This window comes from Cucumis melo, chromosome 1 (assembly GCF_025177605.1).
Source record: "Cucumis melo cultivar AY chromosome 1, USDA_Cmelo_AY_1.0, whole genome shotgun sequence".
Taxonomy (NCBI): Eukaryota; Viridiplantae; Streptophyta; class Magnoliopsida; order Cucurbitales; family Cucurbitaceae; genus Cucumis; species Cucumis melo.
The window spans coordinates 3,003,137-3,023,469 of record NC_066857.1 but is presented as its reverse complement, the minus strand read 5'-3'; the positions used below and the strand labels follow the sequence as shown (position 1 = coordinate 3,023,469).

At 29.9% G+C, this 20,333-nt stretch overlaps 2 protein-coding genes across 4 annotated transcripts; both read left to right on the top strand.

The window, feature by feature from the left end:
- Positions 1 to 3,558: 3,558 nt before the first annotated feature.
- LOC103495696 (uncharacterized) lies at positions 3,559 to 5,682 on the top strand. Its single transcript, XM_008457323.3, has 2 exons — positions 3,559 to 4,041; positions 5,210 to 5,682. Exons 1-2 carry the CDS (start codon positions 3,718 to 3,720, stop codon positions 5,387 to 5,389), a joined length of 504 nt encoding a protein of 167 aa, XP_008455545.3. The 5' UTR covers positions 3,559 to 3,717; the 3' UTR covers positions 5,390 to 5,682.
- Positions 5,683 to 12,916: 7,234 nt separating this feature from the next.
- Positions 12,917 to 18,993, top strand: LOC103495586 (homeobox-leucine zipper protein HDG2). 3 transcript variants are annotated; one of them, XM_051084904.1, is made up of 12 exons: positions 12,917 to 13,663; positions 13,832 to 14,025; positions 14,641 to 14,758; positions 14,879 to 15,067; positions 15,680 to 16,132; positions 16,347 to 16,448; positions 16,570 to 16,770; positions 16,942 to 17,119; positions 17,350 to 17,603; positions 17,789 to 17,884; positions 17,978 to 18,355; positions 18,622 to 18,993. In XM_051084904.1, the coding sequence occupies exons 1-11, from the start codon at positions 13,556 to 13,558 to the stop codon at positions 18,350 to 18,352; spliced, it is 2,268 nt and encodes a 755-aa protein (XP_050940861.1). In that variant the 5' UTR covers positions 12,917 to 13,555; the 3' UTR covers positions 18,353 to 18,355; positions 18,622 to 18,993. The 3 variants fall into 3 exon arrangements, with proteins under 3 accessions (XP_050940861.1, XP_050940853.1, XP_008455423.1); XM_051084896.1 differs by having other exon boundaries at positions 17,347 to 17,603; XM_008457201.3 differs by having other exon boundaries at positions 12,922 to 13,663; positions 17,332 to 17,603.
- Positions 18,994 to 20,333: the final 1,340 nt, after the last annotated feature.

Below are 20,333 nucleotides of genomic sequence, written 5' to 3'. Positions count from 1 at the left end.
GAATGTTGTCTATAACAAACATTTTTCTAATTAATCTTCAAGTAATTAATTTCATGCAGTTTACTTAATAAACGAACACGTGGCCATAAGACTATCTTTTGAGTTGATATTCTTAAGACTATCTAGCTTTAAAGAATATTAACTACATTTTTTTTATGTTGTCGTCATTAATTTTGCTATAGATAGATACTTAGGTATGTAATAGGTAGTACATGTCAACGAGGATTGATATTTAGTTATTTCTTCGAAGTTGAAGGTTTAAAACTTTATTTCCTACTTATTCTAATGAAGTTTGCGAAATAAAATAGATAGTTGTAAATATAACAATTAGATTCAATGTATTAACGTAAATGGCGAGATTTTCAAAAATTGTAAGTATATCAAAATCTATCGGACTTTATTGATGATAAAATTGGACCATATTGGAAATATCAGTCTATTACTGATCGACCATTAGAGTTTATCAAAGAATGATAGACTTTGTTTATGTAAATTTTTTAAAATATTGCTATACACTTGATTATCATTTCTAGAATTGTTATCCATTATAATTACTTGTAAAATTAAGTAGCCAAAGTGAGCATGTGTAAGTCTAGTTGCCTCAATTGGCATCATAGTAGGGTAGTGGCCAAACTCTTTATGAGTTGAATTCACCCATCTTGATTGTACTAAAAAAGAAAGAAAAAAAGAAGAAATTAAAGATAAGTATAATTCGTGGCAATTTTAAGAATAATAACTAAGTATATAACAATATTTTAAAAAATGTGAATATAGTAAAATCTATCCGTGATAGACCAATATTTGCAACATGGTCAGTCTATAGTAATAGACTTATATCATTTATAGACTTTTCTATATTTACAAATTTTTTAAAATGTTGTTATATACTTAATTGTTTTGAATTTAATTGTTATATTTGCAACTATCCCAAGAAATTAAATGATAGTATAATAATATAAACCAGACTAAATTATTAAAAGAATGCCCCTCAATTTTGACGTTAATTTCAGAGTGTACACTTATATATTAAAATGTTTCATTTCTATCTCTAACTTTAAAACCAATTTAAATATACTTTTGTAGAGCGTTTTTATATTTAAAGTAAATGAGACGTCGAGTTTTTTTCCTGAGAAAATAGACTTTGAGGTAGTTATATAGCAATACTTTACTAAAATAATTATTTGAAAAATTAGTCAAAGTAAGCAAGTAATTGGCACGACCTTTTCCATTAAAGATCGAACAATTTAAATAGTTAGTTTTCTTAAGTGTTACTTTTGTGATAGTAGTCGATATGCATCAATCTTAAAATATCGTAGTTATTCAAAAGGTCCAATGTAACCCTTTACCACAAAGCTTTTATTAGTTTTAACATCCGTTTAGCCTCTATTTAATTTTTCATCCTCCTAAAAGTTTTTGTTCAACAATTTGATAAGGTTTATGAGAGATGGTTATTCATGTGAAACTCACGAGATTAAGTTTCGTATGGTAACTAGTTTTCAAAAAACTTTTGTTTAGATTTTAGATATGTTAATATTTTATAGGAATCTTTTCAAAAATATAAAAAAGTGACAAAGTATTTACACGACCAATTACGGAAAAAGTCAAGAGGCCCATCGTATAAAATACAAAAAATGTCCTGTCAACAATGTCCGTAATATATTTGGTAATGCGTGTTTGGTACACGATCGTTTAGATTTGTTTTTTCAATTCTATCGTTTAGATTTGTTTTTTCAATTCTATCGTTTAATTTGGTTACACGATCGTTTAGATTTGGCTACCCCTTAAATCGTTTAGATTTGGCTACCCCTTGAAAAACGATTTGGCTATACAATCGTTTAGATTTCGTTATACATTTGGATCAAATCTAGTTACCCTAATCTAAATAGCTAAACGATTTTTTTTCGAGATTCTTTATATTCATTTTTTAGATTTGGTTATCTAATCTAAACAACGTAAAAAAACAAAAGAAGAAAGATGATGACGCAGTGAATGAAAAAAAAAAAAAGAAGAAGAAAGACATGCATGCAGCTAAAAAAAATTAGAAAAACGATAAATCAGATTTAGTTATCCAAATCTAAACGATGTAAAAAAAGAAAAATGGAAGAAATCCACCTAAAAGAAGAAGAGTAAATAAGGAAGACAATAAAAAAGTGACAGAGAGATGGAAGGACAAACTTTGAACATTTAAAAAATGACTAACTTTATTGGTTTTGTTACACGTATCGTAAATATTTTAATAGTATGTTATATTTAGGAAAGTTTTTCTATAATTTAAAAAACTAAAATATATAATAAACCTTAATTAGTATTATTATTATTAGTATTATTAGTATTGTCTCATAACAATCCAATCTTTCATTACTTTGTATAAAATAACTTCTAAAATTTAGGTTAGCTTTTAATTATGTTCCTAAAATTTGATCTAAAATATATTGTTGAAAATATTATTTATATTTTACTCATGGCACCACGTGGATCACGTGTCTTTTTTTTTTTTTTTTTTAAATGTGAAGTCTTAAAACACATAAAATCAATATAATTTGGATCTGATGAAGATTGGGTACAATTATTGTTAAATCTACATTCAAGACTATATAATAAAACCAAAATTATTTACTATATAAAAACAGCTCATGAGGGGATAAATTTTATAACTTTCATTTTCTCTTTATAATTTTTCTTTTAATTATTATTGTGTCCTCAATCAAAACTACGTATGGATCTAGGTCTTCGTTGAATTAGTATAATCTAAATCATAACCATAAATATGAATCGAAGAGATAAAGTCAAACGGACAATTACAAATTCATAGCGTGGACATGTCTTATATTTATAACTGTTTAGGCCAGTTTACACGCACCTTAATTAATATTACGAGACAATCCGTCCGACCTTACAAAGTTATGATTATTCATATTAAAATGTGGTAAAAAGAAACTTTATGATATATTAATTATAATTTTTAAGACATTTTTCTCTATGTACTAAAACAACTTGATTATCACGTGAATCGTTATGTGTTATGGACATGTTTCAATAACGTGAGGTAAATATTATCATTAGAACAAATTTATGGTTTTCTTCACCGCTAAGAGCATGGCTCAACCAAAATGTATAAAATATATACTTTCTATTATATTCGAGATTCAAATCTTTCACTTCAGATATTGTTGAACTAAGGAAACAAAATTTCTTCTAATGTTACGTTAATAGATTAGGAGCTTCCATATTTTTAATTTTTTGAATATATAGAAAACGAAAGTTTACAATTTTAACTTCATTTGATTTGAAGGATGTAGAATTTGTCAAAGAAAACATATACACAAAATTAAAGATTTGATGATATATAAAAAATTGAAATGAGAGACCTAATTCACATAAAATACAAAAGAGATAGATAACAAATAATAATGAAACTAAAATGAGTGTTTATGTGAATAGTATTATTGTTTATGCGATTTGACCCATGAAAAATGGAAGGTTGAATCTCCCCATCAAAGTCAAGATGGATGTAATTAAACAAAAGTTAATCCTACCAACAATCCATAATTTCCAATATTTTACTAAAGACTGGTTGGCAAATAGCCAATTGTTCGAATTAAAAAAGTCAGCTATATGAACAGCTTTGGAAATTAATTCAAGAATCAAAATCCCCCATCGACTCATTCAACAAATAATCAATTAATCACTCTTCTCGCAGATATTGTGAGAAGAAAAATGGGTGCTTTTCTCAAGCTCATCGACGCCCTACTGTTCCTCATCTTCCTCATACTCGCAATCATTTCTCCTCCAATCGATTTCCAGCTTATTTTCCCTCAAACCCTTTTCCCTGATTTCCTCATCGATCTTAAAGCCTCCTACGTCCGCCAATATGGGGACTATATAATGGCCGAATCCCCTCCCTTCCTTGTTGGCCTTGTTTGGCTCGAGCTTTTCTTTCAATGGCCGCTTATGCTTCTCAATCTCTACGCCTTCTTGGCTTCCAAACCATGGTACAAAACCACTTGCTTGATCTATGGCGTTTCTGTTGTGACGTCTATGGTAATTTCTATTCCTCCTCTTATATATTTGGTTCATCTATTGTTTCATTGGGTCAATTTGTTTTTTTTCCTGAATATCGTGTTTCTGTTAATTACATACGACCCTGCTCTTGTGTTTTAAGTTATGTAATTGGTACAAAGAATGGCATTTCTTTGTAGTATGTAGTTTGGTGGAGTTGGATTCTGGATATAGTCACTTGATAGAAGTTGTGGAGGTAGTTATGTAGTGATTTGAAACAGCTCTGTGTCATAGTTTATAAATGATATTTCGAGTCCCTGAGGTTTTAAGACTGCTTTCTATTTAGTTTATGTGCTTTAGGACGATTATTATAGACATCTGAATTTTGTGTTTAACAGTAATTTACATTCACCTTGAACTGGTCAATCGGATGATGTACGTCTTCTGTTTAAACTCATATAATGTTGTTTCCCCTCCATATATATTGATTTCACTTGTTGAGTCTTTTACATATTTCAAAGGTACAAAGTGAGGAGAGTATTAGATGATATAATACTAAATTTATCTTTAATCATCAACTTAAATTTTTGGTCACGATGTAACAAATAGATACATGTTTTAATCTGAGTAGTACTTTAGACTGGTTTAAGAATTTAGTGGCACAGATGATAAATTAATGAACTTAATAGCGAGACCATTTTCTAGCCTTACAATTCGAAGAGGAAATAATTTGACCTTTTCTCTTTTCTTAAGAAAGAATAATCTTTGTTCCCTAGGCCAATTCCCTTGTTGTCTTTCAGCATTTTAATTAAACTTTTCAATTCATTTCTCGATTCTTCGTGATAGATGTTGATGACAGTTATAGTTAGTGATTTAAGTCAGTTTGTATGATAATGTTTCTCATAAGGATGGTTCTAAAATAGACCAGAAACTGATTTCTTGTCAATAAACTAAGGTTTTCAACTATTAGACAATCAGACACTTTGATTAGTAGTGCATTTCGGATAGTGTTTGAACATCTTTTGAGTATACTTAGATATTTTAAAAACTTTGATATTAGGCTTGAATACATGTTGCTAAGGATTTCTTCTGCTTCATTGGTTAACTATACATGGGAGATCCAATGGTTTCTGTTGCATTTCTTTTACAGAAGTATTACTTAATACTCTGTTTCTTCTGACATTACATTTTTTGGCTGTGTAATTTCAAGTCTGCTGTATTGGGTGAAATGGTTGGGTCGAACCGAGCATCTACTACTCTCTTGGCAATGTACTATCCCTTCATGGGTTTGGGAGTTTTGGCCATGCTACGTGGGCTCGTGCCGTGCTCGAGCAAGGCTGCAATCACTGGCACGACCCGACCATCAAATGGCAGGAAAAAGAGGGCTTGAACAGCCATTTGAAATCGCCAAAGGAGTGCCTGTATTACCTTTTCCGCAGCTGATTCAGGTTAGTATTAACTGAGGATGTTGGTTTCTTTAGGCACGGGTGCAACTCTGGCTATGGAATATGGATCATTCAGCATTTGCCTCGTTAGCATTTCACTAGTCTTTCATTGTATGAGTAGTAATGGTTCAAAGGAACCCTTTGGAGTTTTGATTGAGAATAAGGCCAATGAGCTTAAGATTTGATTTTCTAATGTTCAGGATTTCTTTTTCTCAATGTAAACTCTACTGTCCAAAAATGGTATCTCGTGTTTCAAAGTTGAATGACGAAATTAGTTAAGAGAGAAACTTACAAAACACAATACAATACTTTTAGAATTTTGGAAAACAAAATATTCAAACTTTTTTAAACTTAATAAACTTTCTTCAAAATTTATCAAGAATCCTATTAGAATTTTCGATTTGTCTATGTCTATAAAATTTCAATATTATGTCTAACAATTAGTCCAAAACATATTTCACTTAGCCGGCATGATTTCGGACCAAAATTAGGATAAATCCAAATAATAAATACAAAAGAAAGCAAAATTGAAATCAAGATAAAGTCTGGATGGAATAAGGGAGAGGAATTGGTTTCTTGGGCCCAACCTAATTCACTCGACCTTGGTTTCAAATGTTGAAGTCGATCCTACTCTGGAGGTCGAGAGAAACCCAATTCTCTACTAAACACACATTCGAGTCCAACAATCCTACATGAGATTCAGTTAGTTAGGTTATCAAACTCCTTTGTAAATACATCATTATAATCTCATATTGATAAACATGAATCACACTCTCAAATTTGATAGCTTTCACATTCTTCAGTATGTGCAGATTTTCTTCTTCCTTTAACAAATTCACTATTCGTGTCACTTGAAAATGAAAGCAGAATGAGTCATTAAGATAAAAACAATAAAGAAAGAACCCTCAATTTAGTTTTTTGACAAGTCAATAAAAGTAACGGAGGAAGAGGTCAAATGAAACGCGGTGGACAAAGTGGAAAAAACAAGCAAACATGGCTAACACACAAACAACCCAACGTTGACCCAATTTTCTGCATTTGACTCCGTAAACAAAGTAACCCCTTCACACTCCTCTATATTACTTAATTTTAAAAATAAATCAAATTATCAACACATACATCAATATTTCTTAAGAATTTTTGCCAAATACCACCATATTCTTCAAAATTAAAAACTATAGTCTTACTAGTTTTGTATTATTTTGTTCCATGCAAACTCCAAACAATAAGGTGACGACAAATCAGCTTACGTCATCCTCGGCCCACATCTTGTTCCACGTGTCAAGTTTTCGGGCCATTTTGCCCTTTTTCGATGACGAGGTCAATTTCCCAACATTCATTTTATTTTCCTTTTCTTTTTTGCAATTCATTTTTGTCGTGTCGGCTCCTTTCTCGGTCCATATCCTAAGTTAGATTATTATTCAATTAAATTAATCTAACCCCAAACTTAAATTAAACTTGGTCGCTTAATTAAGTAATTCACTATATAAGTACTATATATATTTAACACTTTTCTTTGATAAATTCACTAAGTTTACGAGGTTGGTTTTGAGCAATTCATATAGAAATTTATATTTTTACTTTTAATTTTATGATTTAAGATTGTTGAAGCTTTTAATTTTATATCACATTTTTAATATATATATATAGTTTTTTTAGAAAAAAATAATAATTGATCCATTATATATAAAATTGAATTGAGGAGTAATAAAAATTTAACCAAACTTGTATTTCAATCCCTTGACTTGGAAGAAGTTAAGTTTATATATATATATATATATATAGAAGAACCTTGTAATTTAATCCTAAAAATAATGTCTCTTGTTCAATATGTTTTAATTCACTACATTATAACTAAATGTATAATGATAGTTCACATAATTATTTTTCAGTAGAAAAAAAAAAGAAAATAATTTAAAGAAATTATAATAACAAGGATTCAAACTTGAACCTATTGAGAAAATTAGAGTACACTATTAAACGATAATTATATTTACTCCAAACCAACTTTAATAATTAAGAGGAAAAAATCTCCAAAATTGTGGAAAATACTAATAAAGAGACCATAAGAAAAACAAATTTGAAACTTCTAAATTAAAAAAATAGGACATGAATATATTAATAAAGTATTTAGTCCATCGATTTCATCAATCGTATGGTGTCTTCTTTTTTTTTATTTTTTTTTCCATCTTTTTCTCTTTTGTGTACACATATTGAAAAATTTTATTTTATAAATGTGTTAAAATACAAATAAATCTAACATAGGATCTAAAAAAAGGTTCGGACTCTTATAATATACACAACCAAATAAAAATAACATTAATATCAATAACTAACTTAGTGTATAAAACTATACACTTTTAAACGTACATTTTTACAAGTCTACTCCAAAGTGTGAATGGTTGAACAAAAATATCATAGGAAGTATTAAATGGGCAGTTAGGTAGAGGACAAAAATAAATAAAAAGAAAGAGAATAGAAAGGCTTATATCATATCATATCATATACACATACATACATATGTATATATTAAAGAATTTTGATGATGAAAGTATTTATAATTAATTAAAGAGATTTTAACAGCGAGGGGAAATTTAATGTTGGAATAAGGTCGCGTGATTGAAGGGTGTGTTCTCTTCCATTTGTCAAATCACAAAAACTCAAAAATTGCCTTATCCTCGTGAATAGTGTAAAGTCTTCTTAATTTCCATACCCCTTCTTCTTTTCTTTTTCTTTTTATATTTAGAAAACCAATCTCAAGTCAACTTGCATGGTCCTATAGAGATATTTAATCGAGTAATACTTATAGCATTTATTGTCACTTTTAATTTCCTTCCCCCCCTCCTTCTTCATTTGTTTTGTCCATAAAGAAAAATTAGGTCAATTTCTTCTATGACCAAATATGTATATTAGGAGCTAACATTAGCCATTACAATCTTTAACACTCTATAGTTGAATTTCTGTCTATTATAGAATTTTCATTTGATAAAGTAGGAGAATGTCATTCGTCTTATTTTGACTGTTTAAAGTACTTTTTCAAAAATCGATTGCTTTAGTTGTTTGTTATGAACATTGTAGAGTTTTGTAAGAAAAAATATTATAAAAAACAATATCATTTGTGTTATGTTTGGTTGAATCTTTGAAGATGAAGTCTCTACACCCAACTTTTGGAAAATATATCAACAACAATAGGTTTTTGGTGTCAAAATTTAAGCCTTTTTTTTTAAAAGTAATTATGACACCATAGATCCTTTTTTTTGTACGTAAATAAAACATTTGCTCGATAATTATTAATAAAAAGAACAAAGGATATATACATTCTATATAAATGAGTGAAGAAGCCAAATGAAGAGTGACAACAATCTAGGTATAACACTAAACTTACTTCCAGTAACATAAATATCCAGCGATTAGGTGAATTCTGGGATGTACTTGTTTTTTGTGCTTCCCACTTCTCTACCACACCAAAAACGTAATTTAAAAAATATATGCAGAAATGATTTATGTTGTAATGGATGTTTTCTCTCTAGCTTTCCACATTGTGCTTCATTTTCTAGGGATTCTATAAGTTTGTTATGTATAATGAGGAGATATGCAATGAATTTGTTAGCCTAATCAACAGTGGATCCAGAAATTTTGTTGAATAAAGTTTTATGGGTTCAATAAAATAGTATGAAAAAAAATGTAAAAACTTGAGCTTGAACTTAGGTCGAGAAAAAGTTATGACACAAATTTATTACTAAACTAACTTTTGGTACTTGTATTATATATATATATATATATATATATATATATATATATATATATATATATATATATATATATATATATAACATAAAGTTGAGGGGGGTTCAAGTGCCCTAGACCTATACTAAACCCATCGATGAGCCTAGTTCAAATGTTCAAGTGTACCAATTATAATCTATTGATCCTTATTATCCTTTCATTCATCATCTTTGAAACATGTACGTGGTTCACTTTGATCAAATTCATAACATCTTAATTTTTGTTATATTTTTTAATTTGGTCACGTGTTTACCCTTTTCTTTTATATTTTCCATAATCATTTGTATGAGTAGTTAAGGAGGTGATCATTAATTTAGAAATATTCTTTAATAACAACACTTATTTAGAAAAACTATCCATTTCACATTTAATGTACTAACCAAAACAATGTATTTAATTAGATTAAAGAAATAAGAATATAAAGTGATTAGAACTACGACAACAAAATTAATGGATATTAGTCTTTTAGACCATTAAATATAAAAATAAATACAAACGACGAAAGCTATTTGATAACATGAAATTCCATCCCAAAATCAATTGAAAATGAGAAAAGTATACTTCTCATCTATCTTATTAGAATGGTAGATATTTTTTATTTTTTCAATATGAAATTCTTGATAAAATCATGTTTACAATTAGAAAACTTCATTATGCATATACATACACAAAAAATATATATTCATTATTTGGAACACGAGAAAATCTTGCTATTTTGAAAAAAGAATTATAATCTATCAAAACCTAAACAAATAAATATTAGTTTAATCAAATAAAAAAAATTTAAATTGATAGATATGAATAAATTTAGTGTAATATCTAAATTTTGAAAGGAAAGGTGATGGTTTTTTACCCTCGATTTTTATAGAAATATAGTAAATACTTTAACCGTTGTAGCTATGTTTATATCATTAATCAAGATATTATTAACGTTTAGAGCATATCTCGTAGAAATTACGTTATTATTCATTGTATATATATCATTAACATATAGAATGTAGTAATTATCATTTTGATCTCTTAAATTAGAAAATGACAAACTACCTCTTTTAAGAATTCATTGATGCATCGACTGTGGATCGTCTCGAAAATTTTTACACTCTATTTTAAATTCTCGTTTGCATTACAATATACATTATCTCATTCATCTATTAGATTAAGAAAATACAAATACTTCAAAGTTATAATCTAATCGACTTCATTAAGAAGTCATAAAGGTCATTAGTTTTTTCTGTCGATAATACAATACTATATTATTGATGATATTGAGCCAAAAGCTTGAAGGAGATGCGATATATAAAAATCCGATTGGCCTGCATGCTTTTGCTTTAATGATATATATAAATTAATAAAATTGTTGAACTTGAAGAATCTTTAACCTTAAACATCAAAGGCAACAACTCAGGTGAGGGACATTAATATTCTAATTTTCTCTACTCATCATTTCTCCCTTTCTATTTAATATAGTTTGATAATGATGATATTAAATCTCCATCAGTTTCATACCCAAAAAAAAAAAAAAAAACTTTATTAAAGATTGGCAGTGCTTCCTTCATTTATTGCAAAATGATTTATAAAGATTAATTACCTTTTGTAGTTATTGAAGAATAAAATGACCTGCAAAACTCTACCATATAACATACCACCTGAAAAAAATAAATTATTATTATTATTATTATTATTATTATTATTATTATTATGACACTAACACTGAGAAAATTAAAAAGAAAAAAAATTGTACAATTCATTAAAAATTTAAATGATCAAAGTTAAATTTAATAAAAAAGATTAAAAGCATATGCAATCCAAAAAATAAATAAAAACATATGAAAGAAAACGCTTGATTACAAAATTTATGGTATCTTATGCAATAAATGGAATGTCAATTAAACTTCCTTATATGTGTATGTGAGTGACTATTTTTCCTTTAATTTGTTCTTTTCCTAAAAAGGATTTATGATAAACATTGTAAACAATTATATAATTAACATTTATTTTTACTTTACAATAATTCAAATATAAACAAGTCTTTCATCATTTATTAATAATAATAATAATAAACTCATGCACTACTTTTTTCTTATTATTATTTAGTTAAGCCATGTACTATTTTTACACTATCAATATTACGAGAGAAAGTTCATTTATATATATATATATATATATATATATGTTTCAAGAATTTTTCTTTTTTAATTTAACGTCGTTCTATCAACCTTTAGAAAATGTTATGACAATTTAAATAATTTGAGAGAGTTGGGTTGGGTGAGTAAAAAAAATCAACTCACGGTTTGGTTTATCAATAATTAAAAAGATTTATTATTTCGTTATTCGCATCGATTCACATTTCTTATTTAATTATCTATTTGTTTTTATAGCTAACCAAACGTATGTAGTATGTCTTAAATGAAATTAAAAAAAAAAAAGTAATGTAGTAGACAACTTCTAAGATACAATTATAATTTGAAATTATAAATTACTTAAACTTTACATTTTGTACCTTATTTTGAAAATTCATATCTTTTGAACACAAAATTGGAACTCAATGTTTTATTCAACATAAAATTTAAATTTATAACTAATACGAAAATTCAATTTTAAAAAATTGGAATGTATGAATTATGACTTATTAGACAAAAAAGAAAAATTAAAATTTTTAAAATTTATTGAAGAATTTTATAAGTTAAGAAAACAGATAAACATAAAACTTAAAGTCAATGCAGCTAATCTATATTTTCAAACTTATGGGATAGGAGAGATAATGGAGATAATAGGAAGGTATCAACTTCGTTGAGATATCTTGATGCATCTACTAGTGTATATTGTAATTTTTTTTCAAAATAACTAAACTTATAATTTTAGGTAATTGACTACTATCTTACCCACACTAATACACCAGATCCCATCAAAACTCCACCGTTAAAACATGTTTGGATGAGAGCAATACCAAATTAGGTGACCAAGTGGAAATTCCTCGTGTTGCACCCTTTTAAGATATAATTTTAGACAATTTTTTTGAATGACAAAATAAACAGTTAAAAAATATTTACAAATATAGAAAAATGTCACTCACACTATCTATCTATCTATATATATATATATACTTATAAATAGTAAATTTTTTTTGTTATATTTATAAATAAATTGATTCACTCTATTATATCCGAAAACATTCTACTAATCCTAAATACAAAGTTAGAAAGTTGAAAATTGACATAAATTTGAAAGTGAAAGTATAGTAAATAGTGTAACATTAAAAAAAAAAGACTATGAAGAAGATGTATATGTATATATATAATATGGTTGGGAAGGGTTTAGTTGGAAAAGGTAGGAGGTGGTTTATGGGAGATTTTTTTTAAAAAAATAAAAAATAAAAAATAAAAAGGAGAAAAAATGGGTAGAAATTGGAATGTTAAAAAGAATGGAAAGAATGAAATATAAAAAGGAGAAAAGAAAGAGAAAAATAATACAAAATAGAGCGTTGTTTGGTAGCCGTCATTCATTGCACTAAAGTTCTCCTACACCTAGGGCACAATTAAACACCAACAACAACTAAACATTTTTTCTTTCTTTCTTTCTTTCTTTTTTTCTTTTTCAAATTAATAAATAAAAATTATTTTCTCTTGGTGTGTATGTATGTATGTGTGTGTGTATAGCAATTACGCCATTTTCAGCCACCATTAAATGCAATCCCACCTTCTCACTACCCTCTGCAATTACTCTTTTCCTCTCCACACACACCCACTTTTTCTCCCAATTCTCTCTTTTCCTCTCAACTTAATGTTATTCAACACTTCCACTCTCACAAAACATACAAACACAAATAAATCCTTCCTTCTTCTTCTTCTTCTTCTTTGTTCTTCACAACTTTAATTTGTGTCTTTGATCTAGATTTCTTCTTCTTCTTCTTTTTTTTTTTTTTGTGGGGGAGGGGGAGGGGGGCGGTCTTGTTTCATGAATAATTAACATTTGTTGGTAATTTTGAGTATTATTGTGTGTTTTTTTGTGAAGTATATAGTTAGATTTGATCTCCTTTTTGTTTTAGAATTCTCTTTAATCATCTTTTTCAAGCAGATAGGAGGGAAGAAAGAAAAAAGCAGTTTAGAAGATCCAAAAAGTGAATTATATCTGTCAAAGAACAAAAAAGTTCACTTTACTTGTGAGAGAATCTCCAAAAAGTTGAAAGAAGTAAACCCTTTTTTATTTTAATAATTTTTTTCCCTCCACATCATAAAAAATGAAGTATTTTCTCTAGGAAAAAAAAAAAGAAGAAGAAGAAGAAGAAGGATTGTATTCCTTTAAAAAAAATATCAATTGAGAAGAAAATGCCAGCCGGAATGATGATTCCAGCGAGAAACACGGCGTCGTCCATGATCGGAAGAAATGGAAATGTTGGAATTTTTGGGTCCCCAGCCAGCCTTGTTCTTGGTCAGGTCAGTATTTAATTCAATACCCCAATTTCATAAATATGGTCTTCTTCTTCTTTTTTTTTTTTTCTTTTCTTTTAAGTCTTAGAATAATAATTTGGAATATATTAATTATTTTATCGAGAAAATCACCTACTGATACAAAAAGTTCAATCGATATCGAGCTCTCTACAGGAGCTACAAGGAATAGAAATGGGAGAAAATGAATATGGAAGAATGAGAGAAACAGAAGAGTTTGAAAGTGGAACAAAATCAAGTAGCGAGAATCATGAGGTTGGTTCCGGTGACGACCAACTCAATAACCAACGCCCCAACAAGAAAAAGCGTTACCACCGCCACACTCAGCATCAGATCCAACAAATGGAAGCGTAAGTATTGTATTTGTAATTTCATCTCTTTTTACTTACTTACCATTTTTAACTCAACACACATAACTAATTGGATTCAAGTAAGTAATTGAGAAATAGAAGGATCATGTCCAACTAACGGAGATAAAAAAAATGTCTATGGAATAATTAAATTTTAATAGACAGAGAGATTATGTTTAATTGTAATTTATTGACTATCTCTTTTACTTTCTAATTTACCATTTTATATTAAGTACTCCACATAAACTTTAATGTTGAAGGCTCCTCGATCTCATCTTGTTCGACATATTTGAGAATGATTGGAAATCAATTTCCATGATTAGGAAAATTATATTTTTAAGTGAGTATGGTTTGGATTGATTTTAATAATATTCAAAACCACTCACAAATTGGCACTAATCCTATATTTAAGGAAACTCTAAACTCTAATTTTTTGTTTCTGTTTAGTATATGGAGAGTTTATAAAATTAGTTGGAAAGTTGAAGGATATATAGGTATGAAAACACATTTTTAATAAGTCATTTATATAGTGGGCATTATTATTATTATTGTCCAAAAAATGAGAAGATTTTGGTGGGTGGGTTTATCTATTTATTTATTTGTTGGGAAAAATAGGTTTTTCAAGGAATGTCCTCACCCAGATGACAAGCAAAGGAAGGAGCTAAGTAGGGAGTTGAATTTAGAGCCATTGCAAGTCAAGTTTTGGTTCCAAAACAAGAGAACTCAGATGAAGGTATTACACGAATTATTATTATTCTTTTTTTGTATTAAAAGAGAGAGAGAGAGAGAGAAAAGGATTAATGTTGTTAATCATTAATAAATATTGTAATGCAATGTAATGTAATATGCACAGACACATCATGAGCGACATGAAAACACACAGCTCCGAACAGAAAATGAGAAGCTAAGAGCAGATAATATGAGATATAGAGAAGCTCTAAGTAATGCCACGTGTCCCAATTGTGGAGGTCCTACCGCCATTGGAGAGATGTCTTTTGATGAACATCATCTTAGGCTTGAAAATGCCCGCTTGAGAGAAGAGGTAAACCCATTCTTCTCTCTGGTTTTGATTCATGACTGCATTTCTATCTTTACGCAACATGTTTACACTCAAGTTTGTTGTGTCACGTGTAAATATTTCTTTTTCTTTTTTTTTTTTCTCAATAAAAATATTATTTTCAAATATTTTTTTATTCCTTGATATTGAAAGAAATGCAGGAAGATGGATGGATGTTGGTGCAACCCACAATTTTAAACATTTTATTTTATTTTCTAAGTAAGTGTTTCAATATTGTAGTGTGAACTAATTCTTTTATCAATACATTAAAACTCTTGTGGTCTTTGGAATTTACACAATATACCTTCCCTGCACACTTCCAAGTGATATTAGGGTAAATGTTGTTTAAAAAGATGTTAACTTTTTTTATTCACTTCTCTTGTCCAAATGCTAAATTTGAGTTTAGCAACTGTAAATTTTGTATGATATTATTGAATAATAACTTGAATCTTTTCGATACTGAATAGACAAACAACTGCAGACTCAACAAAGGAAAGGAAAGAACTCGAAAAAGAAAAAAAAAAAAAAAAATAGAAAAGGCAAATACTGCAATGATTTAAGAGTTTAATAATTTATCAAATAATTCGCATCACGCAGATCGATCGGATTTCAGCCATAGCAGCAAAATATGTTGGAAAGCCAGTATCAAACTACCCTCTTCTTTCCACACCAATCCCTTCACGTCCTCTAGAAATTGGAATGGGGAGCTATGGAGGCCACGATTTGGGCCTCGGACCGGGAGGCGGGGACATGTTCGGGGCAGCGGACCTTCTAAGGACCATAAGCGCGCCATCAGAGGCGGACAAGCCGGTAATCATCGAGCTAGCGGTTGCAGCAATGGAGGAGCTGGTCAGAATGGCTCAGATGGGTGAGCCACTGTGGATGACAGGGGTTGATGGGTCAACGAATGAGCTTAATGAAGAGGAATATGTTAGAAGCTTTCCAAGAGGAATTGGTCCTAAGCCATCAGGGTTTAGCTGTGAAGCTTCTCGTGCTACTGCTGTTGTCATTATGAATCATATTAGCCTCGTTGAGATGCTCATGGATGTGGTAATTAATTAACCTCATTCTTAACCCTTTCTTCTCTTGATTGGCATAGTGTAACATTATATCAAACAAAAAGTCTTGTTCTTAATTAATATTGAATTTTACTGGTGTTAGAATGTTGATATAATAATAAATTCGTGGATAACCATACTCACATACAGTAATATGCGGTACTTAGCTTGTTTCGATTATTAATTTGTTTTTTTGGGTTTGTCAGAATCAATGGTCAACAATATTCACCGGGATTGTGTCAAGAGCTATGACATTAGAAGTATTATCAACTGGCGTCGCTGGAAACTACAACGGAGCATTACAAGTGGTAATTAATTAATTTAGTTTATTTAATATAATATGCCTCCTCAATTTCAAACATACATACTTTATTTATTTATCAGTATATAGTTTCTAATAATATATATAATTTTATTGTTATTGATCAGATGACATCCGAATTGCAAGTGCCTTCTCCACTAGTTCCAACTCGGGAGAGCTATTTCGTGAGGTATTGTAAACAACATGGTGAGGGAACATGGGCTGTTGTTGACGTTTCCTTAGACAATTTACGCCCAGCTCCTGCTCTTAGATGTAGAAGAAGGCCATCCGGCTGCTTAATCCAAGAAATGCCCAATGGTTATTCTAAGGTAAATATTGTTTCTTTAATCAATAATTGACATAGTTTTACTCTATATAGTAGTAAAAACAAATTACATGTTTTCTAATAATCAATCATTAGATGTATTTTAAGTTTTTGAGATTTCGGCACTAATTTGGTGCGTGTGTTTTGAATGATATATAATTATATATATGTATAGGTTACATGGGTTGAGCATGTTGAGGTGGATGATCGTGGTGTCCACAGTTTATACAACCAGCTAGTTAGCTCTGGCCACGCGTTCGGCGCAAAGCGTTGGATTGCCACGTTGGATCGTCAGTGTGAACGACTCGCCAGCGCCATGGCCACCAGTATTATTCCTAATGGTGATGCTGGAGGTAGTTTCTGATCGATCATGCATGCATCATTTTAATATTGTTTCTCTCTTACACATCATCAAATTAGCTAGCTATAGCTAGTATGCATGAAACTGTGAATCACACACATTGTCTATCTAATCTATGAATTGTCACTTTAATATGTTGTGTTTGATGTGAAAGCTAAGTAGTGCATGTTGTTAATGATGAAAATATTTAATATATAATATCAGTGATAACAAATCAAGAAGGAAGAAAGAGTATGTTGAAGCTGGCAGAGAGAATGGTGATGAGCTTTTGCGGTGGAGTGAGCGCGTCGACAACACACACTTGGACGACTCTGTCGGGAACCGGAGCTGACGACGTTCGAGTTATGACGAGAAAGAGCGTTGACGATCCCGGCAGACCATCCGGCATTGTCCTCAGCGCAGCCACTTCCTTTTGGCTTCCTCTTCCTCCTAACAGAGTCTTCCATTTTCTCAGAGATGAAAATTCTCGTAATGAGGTATTGTATTTTACTTCCTATAATGAAGGAGAAATTGATCAGTTTAATAATGTGTCTGTACAATACTGTAGGATTCTGAAATTTAGTCAATTTAGTCATACTCTTAAAAAAAATCCAATTCTAATTAATCAAAAAATATCAAATATACTCATATTTCGTTTTTTAAAAAACTTCATATATTACAGTGGGATATTCTTTCAAATGGTGGAGTTGTTCAAGAAATGGCTCACATTGCCAATGGCCGTGACACAGGCAATTGTGTTTCATTACTACGAGTTAACGTAAGTTTTCCTTACAAACTTCCTAAATGATAAAGTGTAATTGCAACTACTGTTTTTGTTATCTAATTACTTTTTGTTTGTTTGTAAATTTAGAGTGCAAATTCAAGCCAAAGTAACATGTTGATATTACAAGAAAGCAGCACAGATCAAACAGCCTCATTCGTGATATACGCGCCGGTGGACATTGTCTCAATCAACGTGGTGCTAAACGGCGGAGATCCGGATTATGTAGCTCTTCTGCCATCTGGATTTGCCATACTTCCCGACGGAAGCACGGCGTCAAGCGGGGGGGCCAATGGCGCGGGGGAACATGGGTCCGGTGGGTCGCTTTTAACGGTGGCGTTTCAGATATTGGTTGACTCGGTTCCCACAGCAAAATTATCTCTTGGGTCAGTTGCAACGGTCAACAATCTCATTGCATGCACGGTTGAGAGAATTAAAGCCTCTTTGTCATGTGACAATCCTTAAACCGTAAGTCCTCAAAATTCTCTCTTTCAACATTTCATTTCAATTTCTTTCACCTTACGCCATGCTTTGTTTCTCTCTCTCTCTCTCTCTTTTTTCTTTTAAATTTCAAGTTTAGTCCCTCTTCAAATTTAAAAAACGTCTATTAGAGCAATTCAACTTTATCCACTTAAATTCTATCAAATAATCCAACCATTTAGTACTTTTTTTTTTTTTTTTTTTATATATATATAGTGACATTAATTGAAGTTGACGTTGAAATGAATTTGCAGAGAAGGAGAAAGAGATAAGTGGAAGAAGTCAAGAACGCACCTCGAAAGAAATTGAAAGTTGGGTGTAAGCATTTAATAGTGAGGGGTTCGGGTATTGACTTTCTCCATTATTATCATTATTATCAATATCATTATCATTATTAATGTAGTTAAAAGTTTATGGTAAGTTTAGGGTTTCTTCTGAGGAGTTTTCAGTTTTTCATATAGTATAAAAAAATTCTGTTTGTGTCTTTGTTTTAATGTTTTAATCCAATGTGTTCATTATTAGAGAGAGTCTAGGGGGAAGCCCATACCTTAGTGCCTCTATATATAACATTTCCAAGCTGATTGTGTATTATTATCTCATATAATATACAATGTATTTTCTCATTATTATTCTTTTTTTTTTCTTTTTTGTTCACTTATATTTTCTTTTATTGAAGAAAATAAACACGTGGCCATGAGGGAGAATTTGGATATGTCACATATGAGTCTAATAAAAAACATAGGGTAAGGTAGGGTGTTCATGACTTATGTGTATAAGAACCCTAAAAGTTTAGGGTTTAGGATTTAGGTCAATCAAGATAGTGATTCAATAGTTCTTAATATAGTTATACTTTATAGTTGTCGTTTCTATTGAGTTAATTACAATTTGAATAAAAGAGGAATCTAACAAATGAATATGATGGGAGGATTATATTTTGCAAGGTCTGAAATTTAGGATTGTACAACTACCTAAACATATAGCATTCTTTGATTCCCAATTATATATGTTTGTATATATATAAAAACTTTCAATCAAATGGACCTAAATTATAAGCTTGTAACCTTAATATCTACTTTCTTCTTTTAAAAATAATCTAGAAAACAAGCTTGAATCCATTCCAAATTTATTTGGAATCTATTTGAATTTTAGTTTTTATATCTTGAAGTTGAGTTTTTAAACACTAGTTCTACGTATAAATTTCTTCCTTTTTCAAGATAAATCAACCCAAATTTTTGCCTTAAATTGTTTAAACATTCCTCCCAAAAAAATAAACAAACAAAAACAAAATCACTAGCTTTTTACCATAAAATTTTTGATTCCATCCCATTAAGCTTAGACTTAGAACAAAGGTGTACTTTTACTTCTAAAAGCAGACTCCAAAGTTCTAATTCAAATCTCACTAAATTCTAAACCTAATAGACTTTTAATGGTTTATCAAATTATGACAAATTTTATTACATTTGCAAATTAATCTAATTGCTATATGGCAACCCCAATTATTTGGAACTAACATCCCTTTCTATTGTGATTTGTCGTTCCATGGAGTTTCTACAAAACCACGACAAGTCGTTTACGTGCAAAGCCCAGGGTGATTTTAAGGGGCCCAATAAAATTTGTCGGGTTTTAAAGTGGGCTGAAAACTGAAAGCCCATAACAAACAAGGTCGTCGGCAGAAAAAAGCAAAGAAAGTCAAAGTTTATTTTCTAGGATTCCTAGTCGGTCGTGGAATCGAATTTTGTCCCATGAAAATAATATGTCGGAGTTTTCTTCTTCTTCTTTTCTTCATTTTTATAGATAATAAATAATGTCGGAGTTTCTTTTAATTATTTTTCTTTTAAAGAGAATAAATAATGTCGGAGTTTTGTTACAAACAATATAATATCTCATCTACAACCACAAAGGTCAACCCCTTGCCTCTATCATTTATGTCTCTTCCACGTTCTCTCTTCCTTTCTCTCTCCTCCTT